The 26,663-nt window shown below is 59.0% G+C and overlaps 1 protein-coding gene across 1 annotated transcript in view; it reads right to left on the reverse strand.

The window, feature by feature from the left end:
* Positions 1-26,663, reverse strand: part of MYO7A (myosin VIIA) — a 79,437-nt gene that overhangs the window by 23,704 nt on the left and 29,070 nt on the right. Inside the window, exons 6-27 of the mRNA XM_044390902.3 lie at positions 26,458-26,579; positions 26,237-26,379; positions 25,866-25,979; positions 25,152-25,305; positions 24,650-24,726; positions 23,963-24,082; positions 23,069-23,211; positions 22,331-22,541; positions 21,694-21,829; positions 18,697-18,803; positions 13,100-13,237; positions 11,089-11,247; positions 10,577-10,669; positions 8,471-8,565; positions 7,126-7,210; positions 6,329-6,547; positions 5,843-5,950; positions 4,756-4,965; positions 4,186-4,389; positions 3,779-3,955; positions 3,232-3,321; positions 1,708-1,835 (exon numbers count right to left, since the gene is read on the reverse strand). Of these exons, the coding sequence (XP_044246837.2) occupies positions 1,708-1,835; positions 3,232-3,321; positions 3,779-3,955; positions 4,186-4,389; positions 4,756-4,965; positions 5,843-5,950; positions 6,329-6,547; positions 7,126-7,210; positions 8,471-8,565; positions 10,577-10,669; positions 11,089-11,247; positions 13,100-13,237; positions 18,697-18,803; positions 21,694-21,829; positions 22,331-22,541; positions 23,069-23,211; positions 23,963-24,082; positions 24,650-24,726; positions 25,152-25,305; positions 25,866-25,979; positions 26,237-26,379; positions 26,458-26,579 (3,033 nt within the window). The remainder of the gene's footprint in view (positions 1-1,707; positions 1,836-3,231; positions 3,322-3,778; positions 3,956-4,185; positions 4,390-4,755; positions 4,966-5,842; positions 5,951-6,328; positions 6,548-7,125; positions 7,211-8,470; positions 8,566-10,576; positions 10,670-11,088; positions 11,248-13,099; positions 13,238-18,696; positions 18,804-21,693; positions 21,830-22,330; positions 22,542-23,068; positions 23,212-23,962; positions 24,083-24,649; positions 24,727-25,151; positions 25,306-25,865; positions 25,980-26,236; positions 26,380-26,457; positions 26,580-26,663) is intronic.

The raw sequence follows: 26,663 nt of genomic DNA on the forward strand, positions 1-26,663 counted from the left end.
GCAGGTACAATTTCTACTGACGGCAACCTGAAGAGCAGAAACAGCAAACACATCTGGGGAGTTTGTCTGGGAGATGGAAGGGGTGGGGGTCGACTTTCACTCGCTGCATTTCCGTAATGTTTGAATACAATACTTAAGTCGCCATGTATTACTTTTGTAATCAGATCAAAGCAATGAAGGTAGTTTGGTTTGGTTTTGTTTTCATTTTAAGGGGAAAGATAAAACCTTCCTTACAGGCTTTCTGTGGAGAAAAAAAAAAAGAAAAGAAAAGAAAAGAAAGAAAAAGAAAAGAGCCAAGGCTTAGAAAGCACCTGGCACAGCAAATCCTCAATAAAGGCTAGCTGCCCCATGGGGCCAAGGACAGGACGTTGACAACTAAGTGACCACCAGGGGGCACTCATGGCCGCGCTTCCCTCTCAGAAGGGCAAGCCTGGGCAGGAAGGAGCGATTATCTGATTCAGTGGCACCCAGATCTTCAGGGTTCAGGGGCCAGCGCAACTTCAAAATTAATTCTGACGTTGCTCACTTTTTATCATGACAAATAAGGTCATTTAAAACACACCGTACACACACAATCTGCCCACCATCTGTATCACAATCATTTCATAAAACAAACATAATTTAAATACCCGAAAAATTAGAAAGGGTAAAATCGCAGAACAAAGAACAGTTCTTTCAATAAATCAAATTTAGCTTTAGAAACCACCTCATATTTTTCCCACCTCGTCACAGACCAGTAAAAGCTTTCTCACCTGCCCTTGGGAGCCTAGGCCAGGTGAAGGGAAGGATTAGCCATGGCCTCTCAGACCCAACACCCAGCCTTCTGACTCTTAGCCCAGGGTTCCCGGCACTGTGTTCTCCAGGACTGACTTTAGGTCCGATAGTGAGACAAGTGGGAGGCAAATTCTTGCCCCTTCAACACACCCTGGACAGCTACCTTTTCTTGCTGGAGTCAGGTGGCCCTGGGTGCCTGACCATCTCCGGTGAGGTAGTAACTGGCTTCCAGGAGCAGTGAAAGGGGGTCTGACTGGAAGGGAGGACGTCTGGGAGGCTAGGACCCTGGGGCAAGTCTCTTCCCGTCTCTGGACCTCAGTTTTTCCACCAGTAAAATGGGCTCAACCCCCTGCCCCGGGCTCATCCTGCATTCCTCCCAGCCAGTATGCACAGATTCATGGGATCAGCTCTCCTAACTGACCATCTTGTGCTGATAGAGTCTCAGAAACGTCCCGTCTTCCCTCCTCTGACCTAGCTGAATCGATTCCTTTATTGCTCCTGGTGATGCTGAGATCATCCCGTCTCCTCCGCAACACCCCGGGGACCTGAACAAAGGAGGCACTTGCAGGCTTCGCGGGCACGCTAACCGCAGTAACCCTGTCCACAGGCCAGAGCTGGCAGGGATGGGTCTACAGCAGGAGAAGCATCCGATCGTGAGAACAATCATGCCTAGACGCGGGTCTTGTCTTACACGCTCTCCAGAGTTCCATCTGCCCGCAAGCCTATCAGGTAGGTGCTGTGATTATTGCCTCTTTACAGATGAAGGAACTGAGGTTCACGGAGATGAACTAACTCTATCAAGGTCACATGACTAGCTAGCAGCGGAGCTAAACCCAGGCCTGTTTGGCTTCTTCCATCGCCAAGGTGACAAAGCCACAACTCATGCCACCAAAAGCCTTGCAGGGCCACACTCTGAGAGGCACTGGCACTGACCGGAGCGCCGGCCGCAGGATGCCGTTGCCAATGACGAAGTGCAGCTTCTCCAGGTTGGACGTGGGCCGGTCCTCCAGCATGCTGTTGCCCTGCACAGTAGACTCCCCGTCATGCAGCCTCTTGGTCACCTGGGCCAGAGGAGGGGACGAGGCTTGGCCCCAGGCAGGGTAGACGGAGGGGGGCCCTGCCACCTGTGTGAGTCTGCCCGCTCCCCTGGAGAGCAGATCCTGAGAGTGGCCAGGAGAGCTGGCTTCCCAGTGCTGTCATGGCCCCAGCGCTATCCGCCCCCAGCATTGTGCAGAAGGATGACTGGCCCAGACAACTAGGCAGCGCGGGCCCGGTGCCCCCTCCCAGGGACGAGGCTCCTCTGCAGGCTCCCTGACCCCACCCTACACCCCCTCCCCCACGGAAGCCCTCCTTTCAGCCAGGATAGGGACCTGTTCGTCTGACCCCTATCTCTCCACGGTGGGCCACAACTCCACACACAACTCTGACACCCAGAATATACCCTGGGTCCAACCACCCAGTCACCATCACCAGTCCCCGGTGCCCTTGCCCCTCCGTGAACAGCTCCAGGCCTGGGTTCTGACAGACACGTTTCTCCTCTCTGGTTCCCCACAGCCCACCGCGCCAGCCTGCACCCTGCCCAGAGCCCTAGACTGAGAGGGGCAAGCGGCAGGAGCGTGCCCCTATAGGCGGGAGGGGTGGAGGAGGTCCTCACCTCTATGGAACACCCACAGCTGTGCTCTCACGCCATCCTCCCCAGAGCCCACCAGTGGGCCTTTCCACCCCCCGCAACCTGGGCCTTTCAGACACCCAGCAGCAGAGCCAGGATTCAAATCTGGGGCCACGTGGCTGCAGAACTGGATTTGAGCCTCAGATGGGGAAGAGGACAATGGCAGAGACAACGCAGGCTGTGGAAGCCCTGATGGAGTGTGCCTGTACTGCAGAGGGATCTGGGCAGGCTTCCTGGAGGAGGTGACACCCAGGCAGAAAAGAGGAAGGAGGACTTTTAGGCAGAGGGACTGCTGTGTGGGAACGTAAGGGGTTGAGAGAGCCAGTCCCCTGCACCGTAAATGCCTTGGTTAGTGTCTGCTGCCCTCCCAGCCTGCATAATCCTGGAGCATTGGGCCAGGATGGCTCTCAGAAAAGGCCTGGCGACTAAACGAGAGTTCAAACGAATTAGTAGTGTTAATGTCCCATGGGCACTCTTGCCCACAGAAAGTTCGCAGAGTCTGAAATGTCCTTGGATCAAATGCAATGGGTCCCTGCGCTGGCAGGAACTGTCCTCCCTCTCACCATGGGCCACTCCAGCCCTCTCCAGCTCTCCAGTCCCCTCTTCTGGGAAGCCCTCCAGGATCTGGCCCCAGCCTGAGCTCACCACCCCCTTCCAGGTGCTCCTATCTGCCCAGTGGCTCCCCACACGGTCCAGCCCAAGCCCCCGGGAACAGGAGCAGCTGCAGTCCCCAAGCTCAGCCTGGCCCCAGCCCGCATCTCCTCAGGCAGCCCAGGGTCTTCTCTAACCTCCTCTGTCAGTTTGGACTTCTTCTTCAGGGTCAAGTGCACCAGCTTGTGCCTCATGCTGCTTTTCTTCTGCCCCTCTGGGAGCTGGGCCTGCAGGACAAACAGGGGTCAGGGTCAAGCGACTGGGCCCCGAGGAATGACAAAGGCAATGGACAACGGAGCTAGGGCTAGAGGGTGGGCTCGCCTCCACGCTAACAACTACGAGGTATACCCCACACTGCCGCCCCCTCGCCCCCCACTTCCCTGCACCATCCAGGACAGGAAAGCAGAGACTCAGAAAGTGTAGGAAGCTGCCCAGTGCCTCGCAGTGGGTCACTACTGCCGCGGGCTCGGACGGCAAAGGCCTCCCCGGGTGATGATCTGCACTTTGCAGTTTACAAAATGTGCACACATTTGTTCCCACAAGTAGACGGAGGAGAGTGGGGGTCAGGGAGGTGAGGTGGAGGCAAATTTTGGGGCGCTCCTTCTGGGGATTCCCCTGAGGCTGGGGAAGCCGGGCAGCCCTTCCGACGGGCCTGGGAGGACACGGCCGGTGGCTGGGCCTCACCTCGCCCTCGCCCTGCAGGGCCTGCAGCTCCCTCTTGTACGTCTTCTTGCCCAGGGTCTCGTAAATCTTGGTCATCACGGGGATCTTCTCACTGCCGTCACTCATGGCCGTGTGGTACTTGGGCTCGGGGAGGTCCCCCATGAAGCGCAGAATGGTGATCCAGACCGCCAGGGCCGCCTGGGGCAGAGCCCGTGTGTCGGAGGGCACAGGTACAGAGCATGGCTGAACCATCACAATAGCCTGGGGGTCTGGGGAGGGGGCCAGAGGGGGCCGCACGAGGGCCACCACTGCTCCTTGAGACGGCGCCCATGTGGCCCGGGCCCAGGCTGGGCACCAGTGTGAGGTCGGCCCTCGTCCCGCCCCCCGGGGCCCTGCCACCTGGGTACCCACGCAGCCCCAGGCCTCACCAGCTGGTCGCCCTCGTCATCGTGGAATAGCAGCGGCTGCCTGAGCGGCCGCCGGGTATAGGTGTGTGTCGTCGTGCCCTGGAAGTAGGTGGCCGCGAACTTGGCGAATTTATACTCGGAGAGGTCCTCCTCATCCTCGTCGGGCAAGGGAAGCGCGGCGTCCAGGTCCTCCTCCACCATGTCCCTGCGCCCACGCTCCAGGTCCTGAGGAGGCCAGATGAGCTCCCTGCCGTGGGAGCAGACTTGGGCCAAAGCCCCCCCAACCTGTCCCTGTGGGGCCAGCTCTTCCTCCCCAAGGGTGGAACTGTGTCATGCTATTCAAGACCCAAACAGAGCCTGGCACGTGGCAGGTCCTCAATACACGAGTGAAAGTTTATAAATGGCCCTGGAGAGAGACAGTGACTGGCCCAAGGTCACACAGCAAGCTGACAGCCGGACAGGGAAGGGCCACACGTCATCACTGCTGCCCTTTGCTCAGAGGGAACCAGGTGGACTTTAATATAAAGAGGCATGAAAGGAGGGAGGGCTGTCACACTGGGTCCTGTCCCCAGCCCGTCCCCAGCTTGGTACCTCAAAGCCACTAGGTGCTTGGCCCTCCTGGCCTGGCAGGCTGCCTGAAGTCCCCAGAAAGCCAAACATCTTGTCCACCATGTCCGAGTGGTTGATGGGCTCGTGGCGGGCCCTCTCCATCTGCTCCAGGAGCTCCTTCTTCCGCCGAGCTTCCTCCTTCTCCTTCAGCTCCCGCTCCGCGTCCTCACGAGCCAATTGTGCCAGGCGCTCCTGGGAGGTTGGTGTGATACAGAGGGACAGCCTCAGGGAGCAAGCCTTCCTCAGGGAGCCCAGAAGAGCCCCTGCAGCAACCAGGCCTCAGTTCCGACCTCCACCGCGGCCCTCCCGACTGCTGGCAAGGACTGAGGCTCGGGCCTCTCCATCCTCGGCCTCGCCTGGCCCTGCCATCACCGTCCAATGCAGACAGATGCCCAGCATCCAGCCACAGAGAAGCCTCCAGATAAGCCGAGAGCAATGCCGCCGCCCTTCAGGGCTTAGCTGGGAACCACCTCCTCCAGGAAGCCTGCTCATGCCTCCCAGCTGGAAGGGACCATACCAACCCAGAAATCCCACAGCCGTTGGGTTGAGGCTCTGGACCAGCACTGTCCAATAGAAATAGAATGCAAGCCATGTATGTAGTGGCTTTGTTTAAAAGAGTAAAAAGAAATAGGTGAAATCTATTTTAATAATATATTTTATTTAACCCAATATTTCCAAAATATTATGTAAACATGTTATTATTATTTTTAAAATAGTACTGAGAGATTCCATATTCCTTTTTTTTTTTTTTTTTTTACTGTCTTCAAAATCTAGTGTGTATTTTGCACTTAGAGCCCGGTGCCCTTTCAAGCACTCCAGAGCCACACATGGCTGGGGGCTCCCAGACTGGGTGCTCTCACCCGGCTCAGGCTTTTCATGCGCGCGTTCTCTCCCAGCTAGGAAAAGTGCTCCTGAGGGCACAGAACCTCCCACTCGGAGCCACAGCCCCTCGTCCTCAGGCCCGGCACAGGACCAGACACCCACCGCGCAGGCTGCGTGGACAGATGACGGATTGCCAGTGCTTTCGAGCCGGCGAAGGGACGTCTGAGGGCTGAGCCGCTCAGCTCACCTGATGCTTGCGCTCAGCCTCCTCCTTGGCCTTCTTGGCGCTCATCTCCTTCCGGAGCTTCTCCTCCTCTGCCAGCCGCATCTTCTCAGCCTCCAGACGCCGCAGGTACTGAGGGAAGGGGCGGCCAGCGGGTGAGCGCCCTCGCGGGGCTTCCTGCCAGCTCCGCCCCCGCCCCCCCACTGAGTTCTGGGATGGGGAGCGACCCTGCCAAATGATTTGGCAGAGAGGGAAACCGAGGCATCAGAGACCTTCTCCAGGTCACACGGCAGGTCGGGGGCATTGCGGATTCCCAAAGCCAAACCAGATTCACCACGAGGGTGACTGGGGCCCCAGACCCTGCCCTTGGCCGGGAGGACGAAAATAAGGGGTGTGATCGCAGTTGTGTGCGTCCGCAGAGGAGGCAGGGTCCTAGATCCCCTCTGTCGGCGCAGCCCCTGCGGGGGGGGCGGGGGGGGGTGACCTGCCCGCCTGCGGTGGAGCCCTCACCTCGGCCCTGAGGCGCCGGTGCAGCCTGCGCGCGATCATGCCCCGGGCATAGGCCTGCACGGTGAGCACGGCCCAGAGCCGGTGGCGGAAGGCCTTGCGCACCAGGTAGGCGCGGCAGCGGGCCTGGAACTCGATGATGCGCCGGCGGGCCAGGCGGTACTGCCCGTGCAGCTTCCGGGCGCGGTGCAGGGCCTGCAGGCGCAGGAAGCCCAGCCGCATCTGCAAGGACACCAACGGCTCAGAGCCTGCGGCCCCATTCCAGGCCGGCCCTGCCCGCGGGACGGTCGCGGCGCGGGGCTCCCCTAGCACTGCCCCAAAGACACAGCGCACAGCGCGGTCTTCTCTCAGACTGGGGCTCCCCACAGGGAAGCCTTGTTTCCTCTCAGACAAGTTTTCTAGGGAGCGGTCTCCCTTGGTGTCCCTTGAAGGGGGGCCCCCTTCTCAGACCAGGAGCCGGTCTCCTTCCTGTCTGCCTCCCCAGCCCCAAGCCCAGGCTGCCGCCAGTTACCCTGCAGAGGTCATGTGACGCCCGCTCCCAGCCCCCTCCACGGTCTCTAATGGCCCAGGTGCTCACAACCCATGAAAAACCACTGCAGAAGAAAAGCCACAAACTTTGCTGACCAGACGGCTTCAGCTGCAAGAAGGAGGCTTGGACTTTGGGCTGGAGGAACGGTAGGGGCTGGGGGGCAGTGGCAGGAGGCTGACCAGCCCTGGGCATAGGTACATCCTGCTGCTATGGCAATGGGGCTGGTTCAAAGGCCTTGTGGGGCAAGGAGCAGCCCCCTGGGGACGCTCACCAGCTCATAGTTCCTCCGGCAGTTGTGGCCCCGCCAGTGCCTCTGGATCAGTGTGGCCGCGTTCTTCAGCTTCAGGAAGTTAGATCTGAAATGGCAGCATGATACGGGAGGATCTCCGAGCCAAGACATAGTGCCCAGAGGCAGCCAGGGGACTGGTGGGGCTTGGAATCAGGAGAGCAGGGCTGAGTCCCAGCTCTGCGTCTTCCAGCTATGTGACCTTGGGCAAAGACATACAGCTGCTCTGTGCCTCAGCTTCCTCATCTGTAAAATGGGTACAATAACACCTGCCCTGCCTGCCTCACAGGCTTGTCATATATGCCCGCTAAGGTGGGCATTCACAAGGTTTTACTGAATGAAGAAATGCATGAATGATAAGTGAAGGAAATAATACAAAGATTAGAAGCTTTGAACACTGTGAACATGACTTATTACTGACTTCCTCATTTTATAGATGAGAAAAGAGACTCGAGGAGTTGGGGACTAGAGCCCATGTCATCCACTGCAGGGGGACAGAGGCAAGCCCAGCACACGCACACACATCGGTTTGTGAGTGCGCACAATGCTGACCCCTGCACATGTGAGGCAGCTCGCACAGGATGAGTCACCTGCCACCTGATGGAGGACAAAGAGACCACACCTCACACAGCAGGTGTCTGCTGAATGTAGAACCGAACAGTGGGGGAGTGAAGGATGGGTACGGCCCCATGTGACACAGCCGGCGAGCCAGTGCCTGGGTGCGCATGAGCGAGTGAGCCGCTGTGGGAGGGGATGGACAGATGGGCGGACGGACACACGGACAGAAGAGCTAACAGAAGGGCAGATGAGCTGAAGGACAGATTGACAGACAGTAAATGGAGAGAGGGAGGGAGGGAGCGGCCCGACGTACTGGTAAACGGGCAAGTTATGGAGTTTTGTGGGGCCCAAATCACACTCCGGAGTCAGCCCTGCCCAGTCGTGAACCGTCACAGCTGTACACGTGCCCCTTACGTGGACTATGGGACACGCTCCGTGATTCACAAAATCTCAAATTTCCTCTTTGGGAAATTGCATCAGGCATCCGAGACACAGGAGTGTCTGCCTGGGTGCCTCACGCATCCACGTGTGCGTGCCGGTCCGGAGGGGCGTGTTCCGTGTTACCGGGCACAAGTGGGGCTGTGTGAGTCACGTGTCTGCGGTCATCCGTGTTCGCGCGACCACGCACGCATGCTGTGTACCTGTGCTCTTGCTTCCACGTGTGCACACGGCTGTGTTTATTCCTAGCGTTCGCGCAGGGGGACAGAGGCAAGCCCAGCACACGCACACACATCGGTTTGTGAGCTGGGAGGGAGCTGGTCCTGACACATACCTGTCTTTGAAACCCCGGATGACCTTCTGGAGGAGGATGACTCTGTCGGTGATGGCCTTGTCCCGCTCCACCTCCAGCAGCATGTCGTGGTGGTCCTGGAGGGCAGAGCTCCTGAGCCGCACCCCCACCCCCCTCGCAGGGCCCCCAGCTCAGTCCCGGGCTGAGGCTGCCGCACACAGGCCCTGCCTTCCTTCTCTTGGAGCCCAGGCCGAGGGCTCCCTGCCCTGCTCTGGCCCCATAGCATAGCCTCCCATGGCCGTGGGGACAGACCTGGCTTGTGGCTGCCTCCCAGAGGCCGGGATGGGACAAACGGCATAGGAGGAGCCTAATCTGACTGCCTGGGGTCAGAGAACCCACCATTTACACCCTGGCTTCATCCCTATGGCCATCTTTGCCCAAGCCCCCACTTTTCTCAATGTCTGTCACATGGGTCCCTAACCTGGGCCCTGCCATTTCTCTCCTGGCCTCTGTCGCTCCCGCTTGGTCCTCCCTCAGGGAGGACCCCCCCCAAAACATAAATCTGATGGTGACCTTAAAGTAAAACCCCTGGTTCCCGGGGTCGAGCCCAGTGTCCCCCCTGTACTCAGCCCCTCCATAACCCAGGCCCTGCTCACTTCTCCAGGCCTCGTTTCTTCTCACTCCGGTTAGACAAAACCTCACCATACAGTCAATACAGATGAATAGAGTGTCTCCAGGTGCCAACACAGTGCTAAGTGCTCGGGCGGGGGTGGGGGCTGCAGTGAACCAGGCGGACAGGGGCCCTGCCCTGGCGAGGCCGAGCCACACCCATCCGATAATCCCAGACCACACCACTGTGGACAAGGCCTAGCAGGGCAGCAGCTCGGCCAAGGCTGTCTGAATGAGTGAATGAGAAGTAGATGTCTGGGCTCTCAAATGACAGTGCATTTCTGGAGAGCCCCGGGAGGTGAGAATGGGGACGAGGATGGTCCTCAGAGCTCTCTGGCACTGGACACCATCCTGCTGCCTGCCCTTCCTCCCTTCCCCGCACATGCTAGAAGCCCTGCTTGCCACTCCAGGTCAGTGTACCTCCTGGGCAACTGGTTTCTCCTCTCTGAGCCTCTGAAATGGGCGTGACAGTACTACGTCCCAGGGTTGCTATGGTGACTAAACAGGATTCTGGATAAAAAGCCCCACCTGGGCCTGGCACAAAGAGCGCCCTTTGCAGAGGGCAGTAATGATTTGAGCAGGCAGGGAATAGTGGACACGTTTTCCTGACAAGGAAATGAAGACCTGGGGAGATGAAGGGACTGGCCCATGGCCCCTCAGCCAAAGAAGAATTAGACTAGACCCCAGATTCCCTCCAGCTCCGGGCTGGCTCCTCCCTTCCCTCCCACAGCTATCCCCTGTTGCCGGGGCCGCACCCACCCACCAGAGGAAGGAGCCCTGCCCATCACCCAGGACATCGGAAATGGAAATGGGGAAGAAGGCAGGCTGGGAGCTCACACTGTCCCTGCTGCAGCTGCCGGCCCCGCCAATTCCCAGCAAGCTCTCTTCCAAGGCCAAGACACCACATGGCCCGGCTTCCTGCTCCCAGCCCTGGGCCCTTCCCAACTGCCTCATCCCAAAGTCCAGCCCCATTGTCCAGTGTTGCTCAGGGAGGGTGGGAACAGGCCCCTGCAGAGGGCAGAGGGAGGGGGCAGCGCATGGCCTACCTCAGCCAGGATGAACCCTGACCGGCAGGAAATCACAGGAGGGGTCTAAAGATACACTCAAGAGCCCCACGCCCCCAAACACATCCCATTTTACAGATGGGAAAATGAGGCTCAGAAAGGGCCAGTGAGCTGCCCAAAATCCCAGGGCAGACAACCAACCACAGGGTCCTGCTTGAATCCAGGCCTCCCTGGTGAACCACCTCTGACCTCATCCCCCCCATCACAGATGGTCTTAACACCAATTTCCCCTCCCCCACGGAGGAGGCCTAATCCTCCCTCCCTATCACAGACTGTAAGGGAGGAAGATCACAAAGAGCCGGCACTGACCAGCCTGATGCCGCAGCTTCTCTGCAGAGGCCCCTGGGACCCCGTCCTCACTGCGATGGGGAACTCACAGGTCCACGAGGCAGCCACAGACGGAGGCCATGCTCACCTTCAGAAAGATCTTGGTTTTGCCGATCTGCCAGTCATCATGGGTGCCCAGCACGGCCTCAGCCATACGCTGGCATGTCCCCCGAAGGTCGTCCTAGGGGTGCACAAGGGAATGCGCAGCCCCCCATTGAGAAAGCCACCTGAGTGTCCCTCCCAAGGCCAGGGGGCAGGACTCTGGCTCCAGCTCTGCCCCTGACATGCTCTGTGTCCGTGGCCGGGTCCCACCTTCTCTGACCCCCAGTTTTCTCCTTAGCTGGGCCAGATGATTGCAAAACCCTCTCCACAGCTAACATCCAGGGCCCACTGGGCAGCCCTGGTCTTGTCCACTACCACGTGTGTGAAGGCCATGCCAGTTGAGAACGGTGATCCAAGCCCTCGGAAGCCCTCTACTGGCTCCTCCTGGACTTCCGCAGCCATCCCTGAGGTGGCCGAGCTCACGTCCAGCCCAGCACACCAACCGCATGAGAAAACCTGGGACCCTCCCTCCCGCCGTCCCTGACGCCGGCCCTGTACCTGCTTGTAGGCGGGCTTCACTCCGGGCAGCAGCACACGGTAGCGCTCTACAAACTCCACGAAGCTGTAGCGGATGGGGTAGCCAGCCCGGCGGATCCGGATGGTCTCCATCATCCCCGAGTACCGCAGCTGGCGCACGCACAGGTGCCGGTCGAACAGCTGGCGGGCACGGAGCCAAGTGCATCAGCGCACGGGACTCCTGCTGGGAGCTCAGCCCCGCTCTGCCTTTTCCCAGCCACACAGCCCATGAGGAGCAGGGCAGACCGAACCAGAGCCACCGCTCGAACTTACTTCACAGCACAGAATAGACCCTCACTCGGGGCAAGCTGCATGCTTTGGGGGCACAGAGGAGAAACAACTTAACTCCCCTTAGGATATCTTGAGGGGCTTTCATGGAGGAGGCGGTCTTGGCTCTAACCCTGTCAGGGGAAAGGGCACTGGAGGAGGCAGGGGGCACGTGGGCAAAGGCATGGAAGCCTAAAAGCGCAGGGCACGTTCGCGGACTTTATGGGGACTCAGGAGGCTAATGCACGTCAGGGTCGTGGTTGTGCAGGTGACGAGCGTTTGCACAACCCCACGGAGTGCCCTTCATATCACAGCCACAGTAGATTTGTAGCTCTTCTGACAACTTTCTGGCTGCTGGCGGTAAAATGCCTTAAGGAAGAGACAGTTTTCTTCATGGGCACAGAGTGGTTTTTGTGATGGCGGCAGGTTGTAGGAGGACTGGAGAGGGCCTCAGAGGCCAGGCTGGGGACGCAGCAGGGAGTGATCAAGTCAGAGCTGCATCTGAGACTGACTGGCTCTCTCAGCAGTCGGGAGGGGGACCGGAGCAAAGAGACAGGAGACCAATGAGAAGGTCCTGATGCTAAGGTTCAGGCAACAGATGCTGAGGTCTGGGACGAGAGAAGGTTCTGGAAGCATCTCAGAACAGGAGAGAGGGTACCCAACTACCTTGGCAGAGCCCTGGCCTCTTTCCCCCCAGACCCTTTACCCTAGAGGGAGAGCTAGAACCCTCTGTAACCCTCATGCCCCTGCGGACCCAGTCCTAATCCCATGGGGGACAGGCCAGCCCACTCTGGGAAATGTTTTCAGGCTGGGGGCAGGGTCAGCACGCAGCCGGCTGGCTTCCGCCACCTGTTTCCTTTCCCTCTCGGCACTTTCCCTGGCCCAGCCCTGGCCTCCCTCCTTCCGTCCTCCCCAGACCCCTCAGGCCCCAGCTTCCCCCTGGGCCTCTGGGAAGAGCTTTGTGGTAAACAACACCTCCCAGAGCTGTGGAAATATCATAATAAAAATATATATAAATTAAAAAAAGAAAAATAAATAAAAATTAAAGAAAAATGAAAGAAAAATAAATAAATAAAAATAAAATTAAGAAAGAAAGAAAGAAAGAGCTTAAATGAGGGCTGGCCAGGGCTCCCAGCTTCTAGCCTCAAGCCCCTTAATCTCCGAGTCTGCAGTCATACGTCTCAAATGCGGAATCATAACGGTGGGTCCCTCCTTCAGGTCCCTCCTTCCCAGGCTCTTGGGAAGGTGGAGTGGAGCTGTGGGGAGACTCTGGCCCATGCCGGGCACACAGGAAAGGCCCAATAAATGTTATTCAGTGGAGTCAAAAAATGAGAATATCCCCAACCAGTCAGAGGAATCTGGGAAGGCTTCAAGGAGGAGGTGGTAGTTAGCTGGATCAAAGAATAGGGGGCTTTCAAAGTCAGGGCCACAGCAAGAACCACAGCTGACTCCTGTGCCAGGCAGTCCGCATGCATACTGCATGAAATGCCGCCAGGAGCTAAGCCCAGCTTAAAAGCGGTAGAGTCAAGCCCACGGCAGTCAAGGCTCTTTCCGGGGGAACTGCTCCCTCCAGTAAGTCGGTATGTGGGAACTGGTTCTATCAGGTGCCCTCAGATGCCCTGCCATTCCCCCAAGACGACAAAGTCTCAGCCCAGCCCCCACTCTGCCCCTCCCCCTGCCCCAGGCTGGGCCCTGGCTGACGGGACGGGGGACCAGGGCCACTCACCATGGGCTTCTTGAACTCATTGGGCTTGATGCAGCGCACGAAGAAGGGCTGGCAGGCGCCCAGCGTGCGCATCAGCAGCTCCAGCGACCGCTTGAACTGGCTGCTGAGAGTGGGCGAGCGCTTCCTGGTCTCGGCGCCCTGGGGGGACGGACCACAGGGATGGGAGGGGCTGACCTGTGCCCCCCAGCCCGCCAGGAGGGAAGCAGCAGGGGCGGTCAGCAGGCTTCGGGGCTGAGGGAGAGCCGCCCCAGGGAAGCAGGCTAGCAGGACACTTGGGGTTGTCCTGTGACTTGGCCTCCTCTGGGCTGGCGCTGGACCTCAGATGCACCCTTGGGGCACCCCTGGGACCTGGGTCTGGAGGAGCGCTACACAGGGAATGCCCCCCTCCCCAGGTTGCTGGATGATTCTGGGCAAGGCCCAGCCCCTCTCAGTCTCCATTCTGCCTTGGCGGGAATAAATGAGTAGCCGAACTTGGTCACCTCGGGACACTAAGGTCCACTCTAGAGATGGGTCGGACAGACCTACATTCAGGCCCCGGCCCACCACCTCCTGTGCGATCTTGCACAGCTCCCTAAGCAGCACTGAGCCTGTGTCCTAAATGGCAGCAGTGCCACCTCACTCGCTGTCGGGGCTGTCACGAGGGTGGGCACAGAGTATGGCTCAGTAAACAGCAGCCTGGGAACCTGTGTGCGTGCTGGGGGTGGGGGGGCTGTCTGTGCCCTGTCCCTTCGCTGTGGGATTAGCCGGTGGCAGCAGGCCCAGATAAGCCTCCTAAGAAGGCCCAGGCCACCCACCAGGGGCCCCGAGGCCCACATGCCCAGATCTCCACCAGCCGCTATCTGGGTGAGCTGGCTGGCACCGCCTCCCCATCAGGGTCCCCGTCTCAGAACGCTGCGAAACGAGGCGGGGTGCTGGGGGAGGGCCTGGTCCACAAACAACCACGAAGCAGAACATCTCAGACCAACCCTGCGAGACTGGACCTAGAATTCAAACTCAATTCCAAAGTACTCTGATGTTGCTGTTTCCCTGCTAGCTTCATCTATGTGAGAATTTCTTATCAGTGAATTTGATTAGTGTTGTAAGATTTTATGTTTTAAATGAGACCTAATTTTATCTGCTATCCGTAGCAGCGCAGCCAGGTGTGCTGGAGTGCGGCGGTAGAGGTGTGAGGTGTTGGGGGGCGGGCAGAGGCGTCTAACGCGAGCGAAGGTTAGACCATGTGCCCCCCGCAGAAATGGAGCTCGCCGGGAACAGCCAACACTTGCTCTTCTGCAGTGAGCCAGGTCTCTGTGTTAGTGCCATTTGGCACATATTCTAGGACTTTGCCAGGGAAGCTGGGGAGTCTCTGCATCAGGGTAGGGTGACTGTCAGGTCTCTGACCCCCACGACCGTCCCAGAAGCTGACGCAGCCGCAGCACCGGACGCCCCGTGCCTCGGAGGGGGAGCGGGCCGGGTCGGGCTTCACCCAGCCTGCGTTAGAGCCCCCGCCCCGAGCACACGCACGGCACAGACACGGACGCGCACTCCCACACACAGCATATGCAGAGCACGCCCGCACGCACACACCCATACAGCACACACGGCACAAACCTTTCTGTGGTTTCTATCATCACTCCGGAACTACTTCTGTCTGTCTGTCTTCCCTGCTGGCCTGTGAGCCTAGTGAGGACAGGCAGGTCTGCCTTGCTTCAGTGGTGGCCCAGGGCCTGGCACAACTGGCAATCGGCAACACTTTGCGGAACTGGCTCCTAGTGGCCATGGGCTCCCAGAAATGTCCGACTTCCAACTACTCAGGCCAAACTCGAAGAACCGCCCCCAGCTCCTCTTCTTTCATATCCGATATGCCAAAATCCATATTGGTTCTACCTCCCTGCTTCTGTCCCCCACACTCCACAGCTCCCTCTGCTCCACGATCGACCTGGCAGCCGGGGGAAGGCTGTCAGAACACAAATCCAGGCCTCTCCACCCGACACACTCAGGGCCCTGCAACAGCCGCCGAGGTCAGGAGTGACCACCGGCGTCCTCGCAAGCACTGACAAGGTCCTGCAGGATCTGGGCCCGGTGACCTACAGTGTCTCCGTGCTTCTAGCCACCCCCGCCCTGTGCTCGCCACCGGGCACCAGGCCGTGCACCTGCTGCCTCTCCTCCCTGCGGGGCTCCTCCTCCAGATGCACCCCGCCTCCTCACCAGCCTTCCCCGGTCCCCATTTTCGACACTGAAAGCCCCACCCCTGGCATTTCTCCCTCCTCACCCTCTGACGTACTATCTATTCGACTTCTTTATCTACTTATTAGCGTTTTCTCCCTTCTGCCAGAATGTAAGCTCCGTGAGGACAGAGGCTGTTTTCTGTTTTGCCCCCTGCTCTGTCCCCAGGATGCAGGCCCATGTCTGGCACAGAACGGGCACCCGTTACTGTTTGTTTCTGAGTGCAGGAGCGCCGGAAGGGGAGCTGAGCCTAGAGTCTACTCTCACCTCCTGGCCCCCGGGGTTTCTGATTCAGTTTTATTTCATGGAGGGGAATGGTGGTCCTTTCTGATATTCATGGGTTTCTGGGAGAATGTGCAGACATTTGGAAATGGGGTAAAGGTAGGAGTAGAAAGTCCAGAGCTCAGTGTTAAATGACTCCCCAGAGCGGGTCTGAGGGACAGACACCTGAGCGGGACATGCACAGGGCTGGGGACACACAGGTGTGACAAGCCACCTGCATAAAGCATGAGTAAGAGTCCAGTGGACTCAGGGCCTGGGGATGTGTGACTGGGGTTAGACATTAATCGGGGGCTCGATGGCCTGGAAGAATGCAGACCTCATGGCTCAGCCGGTCCCTCCAGCAGCACTGGCTGGGGGTGGGGGGGCTGCCCAGGGCCACCTCAGGAGGCAGACACTAGAGTCAAAGGATGGAAATCTAGGGGTTGGAGAGGAGCATAGGAGGCGGGTTCAGATCACTGGAAGGAGGCGGTGTGGGCTTCTACCCCGAGATAAAGCACTGTCGTCAATAAACTGTGACTAAATACTTGACATTCACCAAACTGATTTCCGTGTCCCTCTAACAGAGCTGGCATGCTTCCAGCAGTCCCCAAACAGGTTTTTTCTTTGCGAGGGGTGACACTCGACGCTCGCAGAGACAAACAGCAGGGGCTTGCAAAGCTTCCCCTTAGCCCTCACTGGTGTGTGACTTTGGACAACTTCCCATACCTCCCTGACACAGACCCGGATCCACGTCCCCTGTGTCACAAAGGGTGTGACCTTGAGCCCACACCGTGGCCTCTCTGGGGCCCAGCTTCTCTGCCTGTAATGTGGGGACGATACTAACTGCTCACAGGGGTGCTGTGAGGAGTGAGGAGGTGAGAAATGTAAGGGGCCCAGAAAGAAGACATAATCAAGATCAAATGTGTCACTGTCATGCTCTAACTCTGTGCTCCAAAACTCCCTCAAGAGGGAGCCATTTCTGGAGACCCCAGGGTCTTTCACTTAGACCTCTTCACGGTTCCTCAACAAGTGGGTTCTAGTCCTAGGGTCCTGGGGAAGAAGTCTCAGAACAGGAAAGTTTGTGGAGAGGTCCCCAGATGCCTCCAGGTGCTCTGGAAAGACAACAGAAGGGGCAGGTGGGGAAGACAAGGTTCTATGATCTTCCAGGGCTGCCTAAGACCAGGAGGAATGGCTGAGCCTGGAAGGGGTGGGCTGGGGACCGGAGGAGAAGAGGTAAGAGCGGGGAAGAGCCCAGTGCCACACCTGTCTCCCCAGTGCTGCCGCCCTATGACACGTGGGCCTCGGGGTGGGGACTGCTGGGCACGGGAGCTTCTGGCCCCTTGGGCCCCAGTCTGGCGGGGGCCCCACACTCGCCTGGTCAGCAGCTGGGCCCCAGTGCTGGCCTGGGGGGTGGGGTCTCAGGGCCATTCCCGGGCCGAGGACAGAGGCTACTGCCCAGTTACACTCCCTGCTCCGGACATTCCTGGCACCCGTGTTGCTGCTGTGGCTGTCGGGCACTGTTTTGGCCCTCCACGGGGCACTGGGCAGCGGGGGGATGCCGGACATGCAGGGAAGAAGGGAGACTCAGCACGAAGACGAAATGGGGAGGACATCGGTACTAGGCTGAGAGGAAACTGAGGGTAGAGAGAAGGAAAAAGAGGCAAAGGGATGGCAAAGCTCTGCTGCTGATGGGGGGGGGGGGTAGCCGGCGCTCCCGGGGCCCAGAGCACCGTGGGGGCCACGACCTGAAGGCGGTGGCCAGGCACCAGGCACACCGCAGACACTGCTCCGGGCCTGAGAAGGTCTGGGGGTGACGACTTTTAGTCCCAGTGCCCCGGAATACTGTGCCTCGGGGTGAGTCACCCCCCGCCTCTGAGCGTCAGACCCCTATCTGCAAAATGCAGAGGCTATCAGCTGCCCCTCCTGCGCTGCAAGGCTATCGGGGGGTCGGACCAAGTCGTGGACACGGAAGCACGTGGCAGGGCCGGCGGAGGAAGCAGGCCTTGATACCGCAGAGAGACTCAGGGGGCAGGGGACGTGGGAGACCTGGAGTGGCGTGCTGGCCCGGCCCCTGGCTCACGGGGCGTGCTGGGCAAGTCTCGCCTCTTTATCTAGGACTCAGTTTCCTCCTTCAAGAAATGGGGAGGCTCACAGTTCACACAACTCAAGAAACAAAACAAACAAGAAACCACTACACAAACCACTCCACAAAAAACACACTCAAAAAAAAAAAAAAAAAAGCCGGCCCTTTCCCCAAGCTTCAGAGCCACGGGGCCAAGGCCACAGCCCAGCCCCAGGGCCACTGAGGCCTGGCCCGCCATCCACTGGCCCCGGACAGGGCTCTTTTACCTTCATGGAAGCGGCCGACTGACGAAGAGTGCCCGATGAGTAACCACAGAGAAACTACAACAGGAACCACAGTGCAGGGCGAGATGGGGTTGGGGGCAAGGAGAATGCGGTGGGTCAGAAAACAGAGAGCAAAATCCACCAGGGAGAAAGAAGGTCCCTCGGGGAAGAGGTCTGGGCTCCCAGGGGCCCGGAGCAGTGCAGGTACCCGGGCTGGCACCGAGCAGCAGCGGCTCTGCCCTCCCCACGAGTCCCTCTGAGCGCCCTTCAGGACGCCCTGGGACAGGAGGAAGACAGGAAATGAATCATGCAGAGAACGAGTCTGCCAGACCACCACTCTGGGGACAGAGGGCGGGACATTCTGCACGCCAGTAGGGGGCCCACGGCTGCGGTGCCCACGCCCTCTGTGTCTGTCTCTCTGATATGCCCACAGCCATCCATGTCCTTGAGGCTGGATGTGCTCCCTGCTCCCAGGCCCCCTGTGAGCGGCTGGAGGTCCAGCTGGGGGGACCCCCATGGTAAACCGTGATCAGGCTGAACTCTGTGACCTCTCATGTCACCATTCTCTGGGCCTGGCCGCCCCCCCACCCAGTCAACACAGCAGGAAGACCAGACGGGAGGACTGTGGAGGCCCCCGGGCCCCCCTCCTGGAACCACAACAAAGCACTGCCCTCACTCCGCGGCCAGAGGAGCTCAGCCAAAGCTGTTGGACAAGGGTGGGCCTAGGCATGGGCCTGGCTTCTGGGGGCCCTTCCTGCCCAAGAGAGACCCCGCCCAGACATTACCATGGCGACGTCGGCCTGGAAGATCTGCTTGATGAACTTGTTTCTGGAGGAATGGACCAGCTGGATGATGTCTCCATGCAGGGTGTCCCGGTTCTTCTCCAGGAAGCCTGGGCAGTGGCAAGAAACGGTCGGCCACACCTCAAGAGCTCTGGCAGCTTCTGCCTGACAAGGCTCAGCCGCTCCCCAAATCCACGGTGTCTGAGCCAAGAAGACCCTCGCACTTCGCTGAGCTCAACCACACCCACTTTACAGCAGGGAACACCGAGGCCTGGATAGAGCAGCTTGTCCAAGATGACAGGAGGGCGAGGGGCAGAGCCAGAACGGGAGCCGCATCTCCCTCCCCACACAGCCCCCCTTCCAGACCTGCTCAGAGAGGAGGGCAGAGGCCCCAGGCCCCAGGGAGGGCAGGGCTGCCTTCCTCAGGGAACCACCCAGGGCCTGCAGTGCCAGCCTTAGTCTTTTGAATGAAGGGATCAGAAGCCCCTGTAAGTAAGTGTGTCACCTGGGAGAGAGTAGGTGTTGGGCCAGTCCGGCTAAGAGTAAAGGAATTTAAAATACCTTGCATTGAACAGTGCGCCATGTTCTACAAAGTGCCCTCCCAGCACCGATGCTCACGACTGCCCCCTATCTGGGGGTGGGCAGGGACTATCTTCCCCATCCCGCAAGGGCGAAACCAATGCTCAGAGAAGCTGAGCAAGCTGTCTAACACCACACAGCCAGCCATGGGCAGAACCAACACTTGAACCTAGGACTCCCAGCACCAGCCCAGGGAGGCTCCTCAGCACCTCACAGACCCCCGAGAGGCCCGCCATTCCCAGGGACTGAGGAGCTAGGAACTGGTTAATGGAGGGGGGGGGGGTCTTGCTGGGGGGAGGCAGAAGACGGAGTGGCCAAGGGTGGGGGAGGCCCGATGAGGAAGAGCACTGCAGAGAAGCAGCACCCTTTGCCCCAGGACTCAGGCTGGCGGGCTCGCAGACAGCATAGAGACCCAGCGCTGGGCTGCCCACCCGGTGTCTGGGGAGGGGAGCGTGACAGGAGGCACCCGGCAGTGGAAGGGTGGGTTTTGGAGCTGGGATGGAATTGTGGGCTCTAATCAAAAGTCTACAACAGCCTCACTCTGGGACCTAGGATGGTTCCCTTCTGGATCTCAGCTTCAGGTGTCCGATAGGAATGACAGTGCCTATAAACTCTTGTTCGGTTCGGAACACCTAACACCTCCTGATTCGTAAATGAAATGCTGGATTAAAACAGTACTTTGCGAACCAGGAAATGCTGGCAGAATTGTTTAAAGTAGCCCAACGCTGTTAGTGACCTTAGGCAAGTCATTTCCCTCTCAGTTTCTAATCCATAAAGTAGGTAAGGCTTGTGTTCCCTCCAGATCTAACATTCTGTAAGTTTAGAACTGTGCAGAATGCACTAAATTTTCCCATCTGTATCCTCGCAACAGCATGAGGCCTGATACAATCCTTTTACTCCTAACAACAGACACATTGGTTTGCTCAAAAGCCCTTCAAACTTAATGTTGGCTTCCTTCCTTCTAACAGCAAGGTTAGATCTCACAATCTAATAGTTGAGGGAGGGCTGGGCGGGCTTCAGATTCCAGCCCTGCAGCAGGGCTCACCCATACACTTGTCAGCCTTCTGGACAATTCAACAAGGAAGTATGAAACCAAAGGCTCTTTGCTTGTATTGAATTTCACTGGTCTTCGAAGGCAGGTGAAACCCTTGGAGGCTGAACACAAGAGCTCAATATAGACACACACGACAACTGATGCCCAGCCAAGGTGGCCCTTTAGACCAGGGTGGTGGGGGCAGAGTCGCAAGGGCAGTCTGCAAGAATTCCAAGAATTCAGGGGGTCCCTGGCTGTGGGCTGACTCGTCTTCACCGCTAGCTTTAAAATGAACCCAACTGCACGTCCCAGGAGCACGGAAATGCATCCCCTTCGACGCTCACACTTGGTCTTGTTGCTGAGAGAATCTCAGTGGGTCGCGGGGCTGGTTCTAGGCCTGGCTTGGCACCTAATGGGCAATGTCATGGAAAGATAGGTAACTTTCCCTTTCAAGCCTCAGCTTCCCCACCTGTACAAAGGAGCACTGAGCGCACCCAAAAGCATGGAAGGCAGGGACTCGAACAGAGATTTGTAAACCCATATTCATGGCGGCACTATTCACGGTAGCTAAAACCCAAATGTGCATCAAGAGATGAATGAACAAAATATATATATACACACACACAGACACACACTTATACATACATACATAATGAAATTGTATTCAGCCACAAAAAAGAAGGAAATTTGGACACAGGTTACAACATACATGAATCTTGAGGACGTTATGGGGTGAAATAAGCTGGACACGAAAGGACAAATACTGTACGATTTCACTTATATGAGATCTCTGGAGTAGTCAGATATATATATGGAGAGAGAAAATAGAATAGAGGTTACCAGGGACTGGGGGAAAGGGGCACATTTTTCCTCAACCAGTACTTATCTGGGGTGATGGATAGGCGCTGGGGAGGGATAGTGGCGACGGTGGCACGATACTGTGAAGGTGCCTAATGTCACTGAACTGTAACCTTAAAAACTGTTAAAACGGTACATTTTGTATTATATACACTTCACCACATTTATTAAAATCTCTACAAGACGGGCACCCAGCGGTGCGGTGCCTGGGTGGCTCAGGTCGTGATCCCAGGGTCCTGGGATCAAGCCCTGCGTGCGGCTCCCTGCTCAGCGGTGAGTCTGCTTCTCCCTCCCCCTCTGCGGCTCCCCCTGCTCAAGCATGCTCTCTCTCAAACAAATAAAATCTTTAAAAATAAATAAATAATAAAATAAAATCTCTAAAAGAAAGAAAGAAAGAGCACTGGGCCCAGGGTTTCCTAAGGCCCCTTCCCGCTCTGTGCTCCAGGCCCCACCCTGTCCTGGGCGGGAGAAGGGCAAGGGCTGGAGAGGGCACAGGCGGAGACGCCCCAGCCCCAGATAGCCCGCTGTACCTTGGCTCTCATAGTAGACGACGCCTGCAAAGTGGTTGATCCCAAACTGAGTCTCATGGTTGTTCTTGGGGGGGATGTAGTTGGAGTTCAGCTTGTGCTGGGAGTTCAACTTATGCAACATGGTGGTGTCTGTGCCCTGTGGGAACCGATGGCCGCGCTCAGCCCCCCTCTGCCCCAGCTCCTTCTGCCCCTGCTGCCCCAGGCCTTTGCACCCCCTCTTCTGTCTTTCTCAAGAGCTCCCTCCTTTTATTTGTACCCCACACAGGAGCTCTCTGGGCCTCCACTTCCCCATCTGTTAAGTGGGGGGATTAGAATTACACTACCTTGAGTGTTCAGTCCAGTTTAGAAAACCTATTTCCCACAGTGAAAATCACGGGGGCAGTCCCTCCCTCACTCTGAGACACCTCCCAGGTGCGGAGCACCTGTTCTGTGCCAGCTCTATGCTTAGATCTCCATCGCTTGGTCCAGGACCCCGTGGACTGCAGGTGATCCCCAAATGTCAAATGAAGGCATCTGCAATGGCCTCAGAGCCACCCTGAGAGGCACGTATCATTGGTCCCATTTTACAGATGAGGAAAGCTGAGGCTCAGAGCGTGAGGGGACGTTCTGCACAGGCGCCCAACAGGGGCAGGCGCACCTTGGGGAACTTGCTCTCCTCGTCGATGAGGGAGATGATGTTCATGGGCTTGCTGGCGATCATGTCCAGGGCGTCCTGGTTGTCGGTAAACTCGATGTGCAGCCAGCCGATGCTCTCCAGGTCATACTCCTCCTGCTCCAGCTTGAACACATGCCGCACGAAGAACTGCTGCAGGTGCTCGTTGGCGAAGTTGATGCAGAGCTGCTCGAAGCTGCGGGGAGCACGGGGGACAGGCGAGGGGCTGAGCAGGCCTGGGCCCTCTGCCCAGCACACCCTGGCTACGCTGTGCTCCCAGTATGGACTCCCCAGCCTCTGAGGCAGGCGGCATGGGCCAGTCCCCCACCCCGGAGGTAGGGAAGGGGACACTGAGTCAGGCCCCTCCTGGACCTGCTCCCTCCACCTGCTCCTGACATGGCCCCCAAGAGTGGCCCTTCAGGAAGCGAGGGACTCTAAGCATAGTTCGGCCTCGCCTGCTTCGAGGCACCTTGCGGCTTGGACACTGGGGTGTCCGTGATGGTGTCAGGGCCTTCTCCCCACCACCGCAGCTGACTCCGGCAGCTGGAGGGGATGGGCAGGAAGGGGAGTGAGAGAGCCCCCCAGGATGACTGGAGGCAAACTCCGACAGCCCGGCATAGCGTGCTCGCAGCCCACTAAGTGTAGTTTAAAGGCAGAGATGGGACCCCTGTTCCATCCGTGTTGTGGAAGAAAATCCCCACAGAGCAGAGCCCCTTGTGGTACCTGTTCACAGCAAAGTTCTCGAACCCAAAGATGTCCAGGAGGCCGATAGACCTGCGAGAGCTCTTCACTTCCTGGGAGGGGGGCTTGTAAATCGCCGCGTTGATCTTGTCCACAATCCACACAAAGAGCCGCCCGTAGATGCCCTGAGAGGTGGCCGTGTCAGCCGCTGGGCCCGCGCACCCTCCCAAGGACGTGGGCCAGGCTCCCGGGGCTGTGACAGCCTCGCTCGGCCCCTCCCGTGCTGAGCTTTCCTCGAGCTCTTCCCTCTGTCTTGGAGCCCCCTTTCCTGTTGGAACAATTCCTACTCCTTCCCAAAGCTCTGCCAAGCAGCCTTCCCTAACCCACTTTGGCCTCCCCTCTCTCCATCCCCCTCCGTCTCCCTCTCAGCTCTGGACATCTCAACGGTCCCAGAACCCAGCACAGAAGGTGGCGCGGGGCAGGGGCTCAGTGGCTTGCAAACTCATGAGTGTGGAAACAGGAAGGACCGAGGGCCCTCTCCACCCGACCCAGCCCATCTTCAGTGTCTTCTTTGGAAAGACTGGCGAGGATATCCTCTGGGCTGGGAATAGCACAGCCGACCAAGTGCCCAGACAGTATGAGCCCGCGTGAGGCCCACGGGCTGGAGAGCAGAGCAGGCCAGGGATGGAGGGCCCGAGGGGAGCAGCGCTGGCAGGGGGCCACCCTTGGCCCCTTGTAGAAGGAGCAGAGCTCAGGAGAAGGCGGACTCGAGCTCAGGCCCCCCAGAGAGCCAGTGGCCAGAGCCTGGACGCAAGGGCAGGCGGGGGTGGAGGCCCAGACACCGTCTGCTTCCGTGGACTACTCCACTCCTGCCTATGTCAACAAGCTAGCACCCCGCGGGGCGGAGCGAGCCAGTGCCGCGCCTTGAAGGCCCACCTTGACAAAGGCGTCTCGCACATCCAGCGCCTGCTCCCTGCTGAGCGGGGTGGACACGGTCTCCCCACGGGTGATGAGGGTGCGGCTGGTCAGGCAGTTCATCAGGTCTGGGGGGTTCACCTGGTGGGACAACATCCAGGTGCTCACCCAGCCGCCCGTGCCCGTTCCTCCCCCCCTTCCCACTGTCCCACCGGGCCTTGCTGACACCACTCGCGGCACCGAGGGTGCCCTTCCCCACGGGCCACAGCCAGATCCTCCCCAACCATCCAACCCCACCCGAATGCTGCTGGAAGGGCTGCTCTCTCCCCGGCGCCTCCTCACTCCCCCTGGTCTGTTCCCTGGCCCTCCCAGGACAGGCTCAGACTCTGGCTTCATTCATCCCAGTGTTCTGACCCAGGGCACAGCCTAGTAAGCCTTTGCTGAGAGACGGACAGACGGACTCACTGGGGTCCCCTGTGCTCCGCACCATCCCCAGGGGCAGTGGGATTAGGGCACCTGGCTCCACTCCCCCTCTGAGACCTGTGCCCAGCACAGATGCTGTACACAGTTTCTCCACATTGAACTTCTAGAACTCTCCCAAGGAGAGCCCCAGCTTCCAGGATCCCACCTGCCCAGCCCCCGGACCTGAGTCCAAACTGCCCCTGAGAGAAACCGAAGCCGCAGGGGGACAGACGGCCGGACACTGACCTCGAGCAAGGATGCAGCTGTAGCCAGGGACGGGGAGAAGAGGACCTCACAGGCATCCAGGTGTTCAAACGTCCGGGCTGTCACAGCGAGGGGGTGCAGGGTCAGGCAAGCGAGGGTGGGCATGGGGGAAAGGGCCAGGCTCTCGGGGGTTCTGCCCTGTCCACAGAGGCCACCAGCACCATGATGAAGCGCTTCTCCGGGCCCATGTATGTTTGATGGATGTTCTCGCCACGCACTATGGGCACCGTGAGGGCAGGAACCGCGAATGCCCAGTGCCATGCCTGGCACCCAAGGGGAGACCCCAGCAGTCACGGCCCTCCCCCCTCACGCTTCTCCACCCCGGACTCCAGAGCTCCCGGCAGCAGCCCTGGCCCCTGTGAAACAGGGTTCGTAGCTGCTGGGACAGGAGCTGAGCCACAGCGCCCCCCCGGAAGGCTCGTGTTGTGCTGCCCTTGAACCCAGGGCGGGGTTGGGCTGGGGGTGCACCATCGGGGCCCCTCACCCTCATACTGCAGGTTGCCCAGGTGCAGGATGGCAGCCAGGAGCTTGGAGATCTCCCAGTTCTCCGTGTCAGTGAACATGAGCACCTTCATGGCCGAGCGGATGTTGGCGTACTCCTGACTGTCCTCCCGGCCCTCACAGGTGATGCAGTTACCCTGGCGGGCAGAGGCGGGACGCTGGGGTACAGGAGGGCATCAGCAAGGCCATGGGGACCCCCAGAGAGGCAGTGGCCGGGACGAAGGGCCCCCTCTGCCAGGCCAGGCCAGTCTGGGGCGCCAGGCACTGACCTCGCCTCATGAGCACCATGACCTCTCCAGAAAGTCTAGAAAGGTCCTGGTTAGAGCTTTTTAAGAACACATTTCCCACTCCTGGGGACCCTGGGTGCCCCTTTTTCCCAAGAGTGAGAGGAGCTGGGTTGCTGAGACCAGGCCTGGCCTGTCCCCTAGCCTGGCAGTCACAGCACCCAGGCCCTACCGTGCTCCTGCCCCTCACTGGACACTCTCACTCAGGGACTTGAGGCCTCACCAGGGGCAGCCTGGGGCAGGGGAGGAGGAGCGGGGAGGCGGAAGGGGGAGGAGGAGGGGGCAGGTCTGGGGCGGGGAAAGCCCACCCAGAGGATCCCATCCACAGGCCTGGAGCTGGGGAGCAGCTGGGTGGGTTGCCCCCACCTCGCCGGCCCACTATCCCCTCCCTCGGTGTCCTGCCTGGGCCTCACCATAGCCAGATAGTTATAGTCCGTGGCCTGGCCCAGGCCCAGCTTCTCCTTCTGACCCACGCTCATGCCCTCCAGCATACAGTAAAACACGTGGTAATTTCGTTCATCGGGGGCCTGCGAATGCGGGCACAGGTGTTGGGGGACAGAGGCAGAACAGGCATCAGAAACCCGACAATCAAGACGAAACGCGGTTTACTATGTTAACAAATGACTTTGACAAAAAAGCCGCTGTGGGCAGGCTCCACGGCGGGAGTCCAAGCACCGCGGTAAGGGGGCGGCAGCATGGCCCCATCCAGACCGTGCGGGCCGCCCCCCCCCCCCGAGGCTGGGGGTCCTGTGCAGGTACGGCTCTGCCCTGGACCCGGGCCCACCTGGCGACAGACCCGGGACTTCTCCAGCAGGTACTGCTCGATCTTGGCGCCCTCGATGGCACCCCGCTTGTCGAAGTGGATATCGATGTACTTCCCAAAGCGGCTGGAGTTGTCGTTGCGGATGGTCTTGGCATTCCCAAACGCTTCAGGGTGGGGAGAGGGTCACGGGCCAGGCCAGCACCCACCCAGCCCCCAGCCCCCTCTGCGAGCCCTGGCCCTACCTTCCAGGATGGGGGTGGCTTCCAGCACCTGCTGCTCGATCCACGAGTGCTGCCCGCTGACGGCCGCCAGGAACTGCAGGATCAGCTTGGTGCTCTCGGTCTTCCCTGCTCCCGACTCCCCGCTGCACACGACACGCAGAGAGAGGCAGGGCCCGTCATGGACTGCGTGGGCCTCTCCCTACGGCGCTTCAGTCCAAGCTGCTTCC

Source organism: Ursus arctos, unplaced genomic scaffold, assembly GCF_023065955.2.
Source record: "Ursus arctos isolate Adak ecotype North America unplaced genomic scaffold, UrsArc2.0 scaffold_22, whole genome shotgun sequence".
Taxonomy (NCBI): Eukaryota; Metazoa; Chordata; class Mammalia; order Carnivora; family Ursidae; genus Ursus; species Ursus arctos.